Below are 13,547 nucleotides of genomic sequence, written 5' to 3'. Positions count from 1 at the left end.
TAATCTAAGCGAGGAGAATTATGTTTGCAGTTGGACATTGAAAATATTATCTTTTAAAATAGGTATTACCCATCTCTATTGAAGTTTCTGTTGTTTTGGACAGTAATTCTAAGACATGCTAACCAGACATTGGATTTTGAGAATGTTAGAGGCGGATAGCCATATAATTTATTGTCCAAGTCAGGACATTTTCAAGAGTAAAAGAGGACACTATTTGTAATTATGCCAGGAGAGTAGGCATAACTGGGAGGTGTGGTCACATAGTTATAGGAGACTTTTTTTCCCAAAAGTTAAACCCTTTTTATAACTGTTGAAATGAAAGAGAATCAGTTAGAGCTGAGACTTTTGTGAATATGGAAAATGCAGATTTCTCTGAATTGTACTGTCAAGTTATATTGTCAGATGACACCTTTTGACTGTTCTGGAATTTGTTTATAGATGACATCTTTGATAAGTGACATCTGGTTTTATTTATTTATTTGCTGTTTTCTCATTCAGGAAAAGAAAATTTTAGTTTTGAGAATCTAGGTGATTTTTTTCCTGTTTATAAAAGTCGTATTCAGTGTTGTTTCTCTTAATTTTCTGCTTTACTATTTTAAAATTCCCTCAATGACCATGGATCTTAGCACACTTGTATTCTAATGATTTGAAATCAAATTTTGGGGGAATTCCCTAGCAGTCCAGTGGTTAGGACTCAGCGCTTTCACTGCTGGGGCCCGGGCTCAATACCTGGTCGGGGAACTAAGATCCCACAAAAAAAAAAAAAAAAAAGAAAGAAAGAAATCAAATTTTGGAACTCAGAAAAATAGAGACAATTATAATTTTTTACATCTTCATATGATGTAAGTCATTTTGATTTTTGATCCTGAGTACCTGTATTTCATGTTGTTTCATTTTGCGCATTAACATGTATTTGTTTCTAAAATAATTTTTTATTCTGGATTCAAGGATCAAGATTATAGGACTGGCCCAAGTGAGGAGAAACCAAGCAAGCTTATTCGATTAAATGGGGTGCCTGAAAATGCAGCAAAAGAAGAGGTAAGCCTTTTTTTCTTTTTTCCTTTTCCTTTCTTTTCATCAATTAAAATTTTTTTTAGCTTTTTATTTTGAAAAATTGTAGATTCCCAGGAAAGAGTAAAGAAATATTCAGGGAAATCTTGGTTATCCTTCACCCAGCTTTCTCCCGCCCGTCCCCCAGTGTCAACATCTTGTATTACTGTAGTACAGTAGCCAAACCAGGAAATTGGCTTTGGTATAATCCATAGAGCTCATTCATTTTTCACCAGTTACACATGTACTCAACTGAGGTGAGGTTTGTTAAAAAAAAAAAGAAAATTATGACAAATGATTGCTGTCCTTAGACCTGATAATCATCCTTTAGGGGATGATCCAAGATGCAGTTACATAAAGATACATAAAGATGCAGTTTATTGACAGTAGTGAAAACTGGGAGCTGCCTAACTCCTCAGTGGTAAAGGACTTGGTGACTAAACTATGGATGACCTTAAGGAAGAGTTTGGTCAGAATATACAACAACCAGAGCAGACAGTGCTTTACTCTGTATTAGGCATTGTGTGATGTTTACAAGCATTAGTTCATTTAATTATCACAACATCCTATGAAACACGTACTCTTTATTCATTCATTCCAAATATTAAGCACTGTTGTGTTCCAGGCAGTGTTCTAGGCACTGAATGATATAGCAGTGCACATTATGAAGTCACTGCTTCCATGGATAATAAAAAAATAAGCAAAAAAAAAAAAAATCAAGCAGTGATGAATGCCCTGAAGGAAACTAAAGTAAGGGTTTAGAGCATCATTGGGGTATAGGCTATTTTAGATTGGGTAGTTAGGGAAGACATCACTGAGGAAGTGACATTTGAGCCCAGGCCTGAATGCAAGTGAGAGAACAGTCCATTTGAAAATGGGGAGAAGAACTGACCAGGCTGAGGGAGTTCAGGTACCATGGCCCTGGACTGGAAAGAGCTCAGTGCATCATCTTATGTTTGAAAGATGAGAATCCGTATGCTGAAAGGTTACACAGCACATGAGCAGGAGAGGCTTGGAATACAGCCAGTCTGATTTCAGAGCTTGAGTTCTTGAGGTTATGCTCTTCTGCTTTTTTTATGTACTTGAGAATTTTTTTTTTTTTTTTTTTGGTGGTATGCGGGCCTCTCACTGTTGTGGCCTCTCCCGCTGTGGAGCACAGGCTCCGGACGCGCCCGCTCAGCGGCCATGGCTCACGGGCCCAGCCGCTCCACGGCATGTGGGATCCTCCCAGACCGGGGCACGGACCCGTGTCCCCTGCATCGGCAGGCGGACTCTCAACCACTGCGCCACCAGGGAAGCCCTGTACTTGAGAATTTTTAAATAATTATGTTCTACTTATTCAGCAGTTTTTGAATGCCTGGAGTGTGTATGGCTCAATTTTGCCTTTGTAAAGTAATCATAGCCTTAAATTATGTAGAATAAAAGCCACTAGGGGAAATATAATATTCAATATTTGATTATGATGTGTATCATTACTGTACATACCATATTCTTGCAGATTCTTAATGCCTTTCGGACTCCTGATGGCATGCCTGTAAAGGACTTGCAGTTGAAGGAGTATAACACAGGTGAGTTTCATGACTTGCATGCAGCCTTGGGTTAGGAAGAGTCTTTGTCAGATCTCTGCATCTTGTGCTACTCAAAATTTTTTTAAGAAACCCTAGTTAAGATTTTCAGAAGTCTCCTGTTGATGCCTTCAAAGAACAGCCAGCTTTAGTGTTAGCTGTGGTTCTTTGTGGATGTTTGTCCACACATGGGCAATAAGGATGCATGTTCCAGTTCTTCTGAGTGCCTGTGAGATATAAAGTGAGTGTTGTAGCATTTGTCCCCAAATATATTTTATATAATTAAATCATTAAACTTACTGCTTATGTTCTTCATGGTGGTGGAATGTTTACATTTGAGCCTGGTAAGATTTTAATTATCTTACTATATGTAAAATTTTACATTTCATTTCTTCAGCGTGGAATTTTCAACTTTCCAGAGAAATTGTACAAATTAGTGATTTCTTGAAATTTTAGTCTTATTCTGCGAACAGTCTCCTGCAACAGCTATTTTGTTGAAACCCATGAATAGATCCAGAAGAGCTTTCTTTTTGACCTCTGTTCTGTGGTCTGAACTGCAGATTAGATTTTCAGAATATCCTCCTAGTATTTTAGAGTACCAGGTTTGGTCAGTTTCTTCAAATCTTATTACAGAAAAAGTAATCAAAAGTGAAATGCCATGCACTCAGGGTATTGGACCAATATTTTTAGGACTACACATATGAAATGGTTTAAAAATAAAGGTAATATTTAAGTGATCTATTTTGCAGAATTTTAAATTGAAGAAGTAGAGCATTAGTCTTTTCACAAAACTTAGAATTTCAGTAATTCATGTTAAAGAACTCTTCAAGTAAGAGTAAGCCATATTTTTGAGTAGATAGTTTACTTTTAAACAGTTTACCATGGAATAAAATTTTTGCATTAACTAGATAGCTTCTTTCGATTGGTTCTACAGAGGAAAACTATCCACAAAAATAAATTTTTGTGCTTGAAATAATCTGGTGTTTAAGTACAGAAATTTTTTTTCTGTAATTTGACAACAAACTCAGAAGCATTATTTCTCAGAAAGCTATTGTTTCTTTGTTTTAAATATGTCAACTCTAAATTTGTGGAAACATGACTAAGAGTAGTTATGTTGTTCTTGCATACCACTTTTTTGGCAGGGAGGGGCATGTGTCTCATACAGACTTTCTTGATTTACTATTAACTTTGGGAATTAAAAATAGAATTTATAGGCTGCCGTTGCTTTTTGACTCATAGGGCAATAATTTCAGCTTTTATGTTGTTTCATGAACTGTGCTTTCGTTAAGTATTGGTATTTTTAGGAAAAAGCATGTCTTGATGTTTAAATAGCAGCAATTGCAATTCTTCCATTTCTTTAGTAGTCATTGACTTTCTTTGTGTATTGTCAGATTTATTAGCAGAGTAAGACCTACACTAACTTACATGGTTCACAGAGGGAGTTCTTAAATTTCCTGGCTGTGGTAGCTATTAAAATTGTAGCTGGCACACCAGAGATATTGATACACATGTGAAATTGTTCAAGACAGGACAGTGGTTTAAAAAAAAAAATCAGCTTTCAGGAAATGCACTTTTCTTGGCATTTTAATATATGAGTGATAGTGTAATAAAAATATATGCACATACATATGTGTATGTGTATATATATATATATATATATGTATATATATACCTTTTTAAATGAATGGATTGGATTACCAGTCCCATGTTATCCATATTACATCACTGTGTGGCAAGTAGAATGAACTTTTTAAATTATCAGTCAGATCATGTTATTCCCCTGCCTAACACCCTTTAACACCTTTCCATCTCAGTTGGAAGAAATTCCCAACTTCTTGTTTTGACTTACACAGTCCTGCATGAGTTTGCCCTTGGCTGTTTGTCTGACCTCATCCCATACTGCTCTCCACCTTTCTTATTATACTCTAGCCACACTGAGCCTTTCTCTAGTCCTTGGCGAATAAAGACTTCTTTCTCTCTCAGGGCCTTTGCACTGCTCTTCCCACTGATCCTCACTTGTCTTTTGGGGTTTAGTTCTTGACTTCAGTTTCAACTCTCAGAGGCCTTGCCTCACCATCCAATCTAAAATCACTCCTCAGTCATTTTTTATTGTATCTTGGTTTGTCATCATAGGATTTATCACTTTGATATTTTTCTCAGTGGATTTGTGTGTCTTATTCCTCTCACTAGAGAGTTAGCTCCATGATAGCAGGAGCCTCGTCTGTCTTGTTCCCTCCTGTTTACCCAGTTCTTGACACTCTGCCAGGCCCTGATGGGTTCCCAGCATGCCTGGAATGAATAATGTGGTATATGTGGAGTAATGTATATGGAGAGCAGCTGTGGTCTCCTTTCAGGTGAGGTGTATTAAAGGGTAGTTTAGGTTTCACATCCGGGCACTCTTACGTATCTGCTGAAGAACATACCTTGAAACAATCAGATGTTATGAGAACTTTAACATTTACTTGTTCAAAGGTTTTGCGTGAATTTTAGTAGAAATGGTGTCTTTTATAAATGGCAGTCAATTTTTTAGGCTAGGATAACCTGCAGAGACCATGTAGGATGGATGTTGATCATAAGAGGGGGATTGTGGGGTAGAGTTCATCCTTTTAGTTGATGTATTGGGGAGCTAGTCTGTAACAGAGAAAACATTAATGCCTCTTCACTGACTCAAGTAATATCAGTTTAATTTTTGTCTCATTTAGAGCTGTGTAAGTACACGGCCACAACTTCTATCCAAAATCTGTGCGGTCAGATGAATTTATGAATTTTTTTGAATATAGAAAGGTAATGTGGTACATAGCTCATACATGAATTATTTCTCCCAGTGGGATGTGTATCAGATGTAATACTTCTGCAGCAAAATGAATATTCTCACTAAGAAGATGACTGTAAAGAGACTAAGTGTAGTATATAGATCAAGATTTGTCTCCAAATGACTTCACTGAAAATTTACCAAAAACTTGGTATTTAGGGGATATTTGGATTTTGGAATTGCAGATAAGGGACTTTGAACCTACACGTATTTTGTACGTTTGAGTTTTTCTATTGCCGTGTGCAAATATATAATAACCCTATTAGTTGTAAAAGTACCTTGACTTACATGATTATATTCCTGGGGAAAGTATCAGGAATGAAATGTCTTTTGGTGACTGAGCAAACAAACTCTGGTATACACATACAATGGAATACTAGTCAGCAGCAAAAATGATGAAACTATGTGTGTGCATGTAACAACATGGATGAATCTCAAAGGCATTATGCTAAGTGAAAGAAACCAGACTCAAAAGGCTACATATGGCCCTGAAAAGAAATAAAGTACTGATACATGCTACAACTTGAATGAACCTTGAAAACATTATGCTCAGTGAAAGAACCAGGCACAAAAGACCACATATTGTCTGATTGCATTTATATGAAATATCCAGAATAGGCATATCTGTAGAGACAGAAAATGGATTGGGTAGTTAGGTGGTTGTTAGGGGCTGGAGAAGAGGGAAAAGGGGAGTGACTGCTTAATGGGTATGGGGTTTCCTTTTGGGGTGATAAAAATGTTCTTCTGGAACTAGATAGTGGTGATGGTTGCATAACACGGTGAATGTACTTAATGTCACTGAATTGTACACTTTAAAATGGTGCATTTTATGTTCTCTGTATTTGATTATAATTTAAAAAAATTCTGCATACTGTATGATCCTATTTATATGACATTCTGGAAAAAGCAAGATTATAGTAATAGAAGATAGTGGTTGCCAAGGTATTGGGGGAGGAGTTGACTGTAAAATGGAAGCATAAGGGAATGGGGGGCATAATGGAACTGTTTTATATATTGATTGTGGCAGTGGTGTATCAATGTTAAATTCACTGAAGTTGGTAACTACTGTGGTTATGTAAGAGAACATCCTTATTCTTAGGAAATACACAGTGAAATTTTTAGAAGTAAAGGACCATGATGTATGCAGTTTTTTCATGGGGTTTAGAAAAAAAATTTGATGAATATGGAGAAGGAAAGGAGTAGATATGACAACATGTATCAATAGATGAAACTGGTAATGGGCATATGAGTGTGTTCTTTGTACTGTTCTTGCAACTTTTTTTTGTAACTTGGAAATTATTTCCAATAAAAATGTGAAAAACTGACATAAACCTGATGTATCCTATTTTTAAACAATCAGCAGAAATCTTGCAAGATAAAGACTACAATGAACTATTTCTGTCAACAAACTATAGAGCAGTGGTTCTCAGAGTGGATCCTGGACCAGCAGTGTCAGTACTACCTCTAACTTGTTAGAAATACATATTTTCAGATTCCTTTCTAGATCTTCTGAATCAGGAACTCTGGGGGTGGGGCCTACCAATCTCTGCTTTAACAAGCCCTCCATGCGATTTTTTTTAATGTTTATTTTATGTATTTATTTATTTATTTGGTTGTGCCAGGTCTTAGATGCGGCAGGCAGGCTCCTTAGTTGTGGCATGTGCACTCTTAGTTGCAGCATGCACGTGGGATCTGGTTCCCCAATCAGGGATCAGACCAGGGCCTCCTGCATTGGGAGTGTGGAGTCTTAACCACTGTGCCACCAGGGAAGTCCCTCCATGCGATTTTTGATGCACCCTGAATTGTGAGAATGATTGCATTAGATTATTTGTTTGTAGTCTTTATTCTAGAACTTTTTTGCACCATTTAAAATAGACAGTAAGCAAGTGGACCTTCTCTAAGTAGAAAAGCCTAATGCATATGTGCCTTAGGAGCCCATGGCAAGGCCTTGCCTACCTGATAATCAGTTCTGCTGTACAGAGCTGGGGCAGGAACTGGAGTAGTGTTGATGTTATTTAATGTTCTTAGTTCTTTCTGTTTATGTAGCATACTTCCTCCAGAGTTCTTGGAATGGTTGTAGGTGTTCTCATTCTCACAGTGTTTCTCTGATATTTGAATGCAGACAGAACTGCTGTTGATTTTTAGATGGACTTGAATACTGACAGTATAAAGCTTGCTGTGATTTTTTTCCCAAAGGAATTTGTATCATTTAAGTAAAAACAATATAGCTTACGGATTATGTTTCCTAATAAGTCTCAGACATAGAAAGTAACTCTCTTACAGTAAACTGAAGTGCTACAGAATTGTTTTAGTATTGCTTCATTAAGTAGTGTCAGAAAGTTAGAAGGTTAATAGGGTGGTGTTAGTAGGAAGAAGCAATATCTTGCTTTGATTCTGTCAGTGTTCATATAGTGAGTGGACACAGTTTTTGTGACCCTGTGAAGGAAATTTCTTCTTAGGAAGTAAGCATTTGCAGCAACTGAGTCACTTGGTCTCGTACCCTAGCATTTTGGGTATATTGAAAGTGTCAGAGGCTCTCTGCATTTATTAAGGGAACAGGCTCATATCCTTTCATTTTTCACAATTGAAATGGTTTGAGTTTTTACCTCTGTGTTGATAAAACAGAAGTGCCTTCCTTAAGAAAAGAAAAAACTCTGAGAGGATCTTTCAGTTTAGGGGCAGAAATCCACTGTGAAATGGGTTGACACGGATGATACAAAACATGCATAGTTTATGGTATTCCAGATGGAGTAGCTCAACATCATTTAGAAAAAATAAATTATAGTTGGAAAATGCAGATACACATTTTTGCTTTTTTTTTCTGGCACTTACAGAATAGACAAGTAAAACTTTTAGTTCTTAGGGGAAAACTGACAAATCAGAAAATATCACACTTACTTGTCACATCTCTAAAACTACAGAAGATGTTTTCAGCCAGGAGACTTACTGGGTTTGGTACCACATTTGGGGAGGGTGTTTACAGATGAGCCTTAAGGAAAGGTGGCTGAGTTTTAAAAATAAGAATGTCTGGGAAGCCAGGAGGCACTTTTTAGGGCTGGGTGGGTCTTATGGAGGCAGTGGATGGACTCTATGGCTGAGTGGAGAACAGTACACCTGGAGAAGAATCCTGTGATGTGGTCCTAGAGGGATCAGGTGAACTGGGGAGAGGTGCTGGAACTAGGGTTAATTTTAGTCATCCTTGGCATTACCTGGGGATTGGTCTTGTTTATTTCATTTTTAACGTTTCCCACCCCAAAGACTTTGAGTAGAAGGTTTTGTTAGAGAATATGGATGTTTTGTGACTCTTACCCTCACTTTAAGGGATTACCTCTCCTGAGAGATTACCTTGGTGTAGACTCTGGAAATGGACAACTTGGCTAAGTACCATGAGCAGAGACATGAGCGAGTTGTCTCTGATGATGATGTATTCTGAACCTCATTAGGTGGTGTGGTACTTACTGCAGAATAGGGACTCACTGGACTATTGGGAATGATAGCTTGAGGTCCCTGTAGACTTCATAGGAGCAGTAAGGCACTAAGGTTTAGTGACTAAGGGAAGTTTGAGTTTAGGTCTGTCAGCTAGTAAGGGGAGGGGTAGCCTAAGAGGATATAAGTATGTTTTCAGGGCTTGGTCAGGGCTGGGTACTTTTTTTTTTTTTTTTTTTTTTTTTGCGGTACGCGGGCCTCTCACTGCCGTGGCCCCTCCCGCCGCGGAGCACAGGCTCCGGACACGCAGGCTCAGCGGCCATGGCTCACGGGCCCAGCCGCTCCGCGGCATGTGGGATCCTCCCAGACCGGGGCACGAACCCGTGTCCCCTGCATCGGCAGGCAGACTCTCAACCACTACGCCACCAGGGAAGCCCCAGGGCTGGGTACTTTTGAGGGTTTGTTGCTGACTTTAAAGTAGAATCCCAGTACTGTTTTGGAAAGCAAGACTTTAGAATTTCTGGTTTTACTTAATCTTTTTCTTTGGGGTAGTTAACTTTCCTAACACTTAAGATGAAACTCATTTTCTATTCTGAGAGCTGGTTTATTCTTCAATTTAAGCTTCCTTATTAAAACCCCTTAATTTAGCAAGGATGGTTAGTGGTAGTTTGCAGCCCTGGTAGGGAAGTTTCAATATTTTTATTGACTTTTTTATTGGGTTCCCTGCATGCTACCTTTCCTTGGGGCTTTTGGGTGTCGAGTCTTTTTTTTTAAATATGGTATTAATTAGTTGATTGATTGATTGATTATTTATTTATGGCTGTGTTGGGTCTTCGTTGCTGTGCGCTGGCTTTCTGTAGTTGCGGCGATCAGGGGCTACTCTTTGTTGTGGTGCGTGGGCTTCTCATTGCAGTGGCTTCTCTTGTTGCGGAGCACAGGCTCTAGGCACGCAGGTCAGTAGTTGTGGCTCACGGGCTCTAGAGCTTCTCATTGCAGTGGCTTCTCTTGTTGCGGAGCACGGGCTCTAGGCACGCAGGTCAGTAGTTGTGGCTCACGGGCTCTAGAGCGCAGGCTCAGTAGTTGTGGTGCACGAGCTTAGTTGCTCTGCAGCATGTGGAATCTTCCTGTACCAGGACTCAAACCTGTGTCTCCTGCATTGGCAGGCAGATTCTTAACCACTGCGCCACGAGGGAAGTCCTGGGTGTAGAGTCTTAATCTGGATCTGAGAATGGGACATCCTTTGCAACCCAAGGCATCACTTTATTCAGAAGCAAGGACCACCAGCTTGGCAGTTTTTGGTTGGTAGACTATGTAGCATTGGAGGTCTCTATCTAAACCACACAGGACATCTGTAGGTAGAACAGACAGGTGACAGTATAGCATGACAGTGATGAGCAGATGCCTTAATTGGCAGGTTATATTCTCTTCCCTAGAACTATTTGGCTGAGATGGAATTTGCCTCTCTGAAATGCATAAGGTGTTTGAACTCTGTTTATAGCCCTGTGTCAGTTCACTGCCTTTCTGAGTTCCTCACTGTTCTTTAGGTAGAATTGCTTCTGGCTTCTATAGTCCTCACTTGTCTTTTTGGTCAAATGCTTAGGTGGCTTTGGCTGGATCTTAGTTTGTATAAAGCTGTATGGGGCTTCCTGTGCCTTTTGGTAGTTAGAAGAATTCACTGAAGAGTTCCCTCTGATGGAGTAGCAAGAAGAAAAAAGTCATTAATCAGCCTGAATAGTACAGGAGCCTGCTTGAGTCCCAGCTTCAGTCCAGGGAGGAAAAGTCATTTATACAGTTACCTTCGATGGGAAGCACATAGAGGCCATCCATAAAAACTATTTATGGGATTTAAAGTACATTGGCTTCTTCCTTTAACTTTCCCCTTGCAGAACATCTGATTTGTACTCACCCTTTCTAGCTTACATTCTCTACCCTCAGAATGTAAATTAAAGCAATTTTTCCCTACTTCCATGTTTCTTACTTAGGTTATCACTTAGGTCTTCTATCTAATTTAAATACAAGCCTCTTAGGAACTATTTGGTGGTAATGGTTACACTACTTTGTGAATATACTACTGAATTGTACACTACTGAATTATACTACTTTGTGAATATACCACTGCATTTTATGGTACGTGAATTACATCTCAATTTTAAAAAATAAGCCTTCTTGAAAACTGGTTGACAACTTTTAGAGGCAACAGGATTAAAAGAGAATAACACCTAGGTGAATGCTTGAAGGTAATCACTGGTCAGAGAGATCAGCAAATAAAGTGATGTCCCCTGAGTTTCAGAGAAGTAAAATAAATCAAGACTTTTCATGGGTATTATAGAAAATGATCAGACAAGAAGTAGAGAAAAATGCATACAGATGGACCTTTTTTGTGTGCTTTCTGGAAGGCTCATTGTACCTCTGTTCCAATGCATTTTTTTTATATAAACATGATCCAATTATATGCTGTCTATGAAAGACTCTCTTTCTTTTATTTTTATTTTTATTTTTATTTTTATTTTTATTTTTGGTTGCGTTGGGTCTTCGTTGCTGTCCACGGGATTTCTCTGGTTACGGCGAGTGGGGACCACTCTTCGTTGCGGTGCAAGGGCTTCCCATTGCAGTGGCTTCTCCCGTTGGGAGCATGGGCTCTAGGCGTGCAGGCCTCAGTAGCTGTGGCATGCGGGCTCAGTAGTTGTGGCGCACGGGCTTAATTACACCGCGGCATGTGGGATCTTCCTGGGCCAGGGCTCGAACCCGTGTCCCCTGCATTGGAAGGCAGATTCTTAACCACTGTGCCACCAGGGAAGCCCCCAATGTATATTTTTTAAAAAGAATATTTTCAACCTCTAAAAATGTAGTTGGGTTGTAAGAATTTGTAAATTCTCAGAGAGAAGCTGTTTTCTACATAGGAGACCTTTGGAGGCCTCGAAGGTCTTGGTTATTTCAGTCTCAGTATTGGGGAAGTTTCTCTACTATTTCTCCTTACTAAAAGAGGGCTGCTTTGCCTTCAGGGGAGTTTTTAAATGATCTGGAGCACTTTGAGATGTTTAGAGTGGTCTGAAACGTGACTTCTAAACCACCTCAAAATGTACCTTAGGAACCAGGATAGGGGAAATGGTAGAGCTTAGTCCTGGCTCTGTTGAAAGAATGTTAGTTTTGTTGTGGTATTGCCTCTTTTGGTTTTGTGGGGCCTACTGTTTGGTTTTTTTTTTTTTTTTTTTTTTTTTGGCGGTTCGTGGGCCTCTCACCATTGTGGCCTCTCCTGTTGCGGAGCACAGGCTCTGGACGCGCAGGCTGAGCAGCCATGGCTCACGGGCCCAGCCGCTCCGTGGCATGCGGGATCTTCCCAGACTGGGGCATGAACCCGTGTCACCTGCATCGGCAGGTGGACTCTCAACCACTGCGCCACCAGGGAAGCCCTTGTTTTTGTTTTGACCACGATTTTAAAAACTAGATTTGGACTGGAAAGAGAAAAAAAAGATATTCATTGACTTGGTTTATATCTTTCATGGTTCATTCAGTTGTTTTAGGGGCAGGGGGAACAGGAAAAACAAAGTAAAACAAAACAAAAAATTCCTTTCGTGTTTATTTGAATGCCCACCAGTGCTTTTGCATTTATCAGGAATGAATGTTGGTTGTCACAATTGTCAGATACATGTTAGAAAATCCCATGGTACAGGAGTTGGGGTGGGAGCTGTGGAATAGTACTTCATAGCTCTCTGGTGAGGGAAAGTGACTAGATAAGATCATTTTGATTTTCATTTTATTTATTTATTTTTTAATTGAAGTATAGTTGATTTACAGTGTTGTGCCAGTCTCTGCTGTACAGCACAGTGACTCAGTTATATACATTTAGACATTCTTTCTTTATATTCTTTTCCATGATGGTTTATCAAAGGTATTGAATATAGTCCCCTGTGCTATACAGTAGGACCTTGTTTAGACAACATCATTTAAAAAAATGAATCAAATGTCCCTGACAGGGTAGGAAAATCATTGCTTAATAAATGAAGCTTAAGCTTCATTAGTTTTTTCCTAATAACTGAGCAATTGAATTTTTGTCACAAATTAAATGATTTCCTGCCTTTGCTTGTCTTTAAATCAAAGAAGAAAATATTAGCCAAGCTACAAAAATTCCTGGTTGCAATGTGTGAGGTTATGTGTGAATTGGTGGTTAAATAATATTTGTGTAAGTATTGGGATATGTTTCTTCAACCTGAAAGTATTAGCTAACATTAGTTAACATGTATGTGCTAACTTTGGAAATAAAATATTGGATGAGTAGATCCTGTCAAGAAAATTTTTTTTTTTTTTTTTGTGGTACGCGGGCCTCTCACTGTTGTGGCCTCTCCCGTTGCGGAGCACAGGCTCCGGACGTGCAGGCTTAGCAGCCATGACTCACGGGCCCAGCCACTCAGCGGCATGTGGGATCTTCCCGGACCGGGGCATGAACCCGTGTCTCCTGCATCGGCAGGTGGACTCTCAACCACTGCGCCACCAGGGAAGCCCCCTCTCAAGAAATTTTTGTCAAAAATTCTGACCTACTTAATTTTAATTTCTAAAACTATGCAGTGGTGTTATGTTGAGGGAGTAGAGTGTTCTGTTTGTATAATTGTAAGTAATTTAAAATTCTGTATTTTTTAGAAAATTTTTCATTTTAGCTTTCAGATTAATATCAAGTCCTAGAAAGTGCTCACCTTGTT

General features: G+C 39.1%; 1 protein-coding gene across 1 annotated transcript in view; it reads left to right on the top strand.

Moving 5' to 3' along the window:
• Nucleotides 1–13,547, top strand: part of RBM6 (RNA binding motif protein 6) — a 107,484-nt gene that overhangs the window by 24,155 nt on the left and 69,782 nt on the right. Inside the window, exons 4-5 of the mRNA XM_081245411.1 lie at nucleotides 949–1,038; nucleotides 2,549–2,618. Of these exons, the coding sequence (XP_081101537.1) occupies nucleotides 949–1,038; nucleotides 2,549–2,618 (160 nt within the window). The remainder of the gene's footprint in view (nucleotides 1–948; nucleotides 1,039–2,548; nucleotides 2,619–13,547) is intronic.

Source organism: Mesoplodon bidens (assembly GCF_964165515.1).
Source record: "Mesoplodon bidens genome assembly, chromosome: 10".
NCBI lineage: Eukaryota > Metazoa > Chordata > Mammalia > Artiodactyla > Ziphiidae > Mesoplodon > Mesoplodon bidens.
The sequence above is the reverse complement of the archived record's forward strand: the minus strand, read 5'-3'. Positions and strand labels throughout refer to the sequence as shown.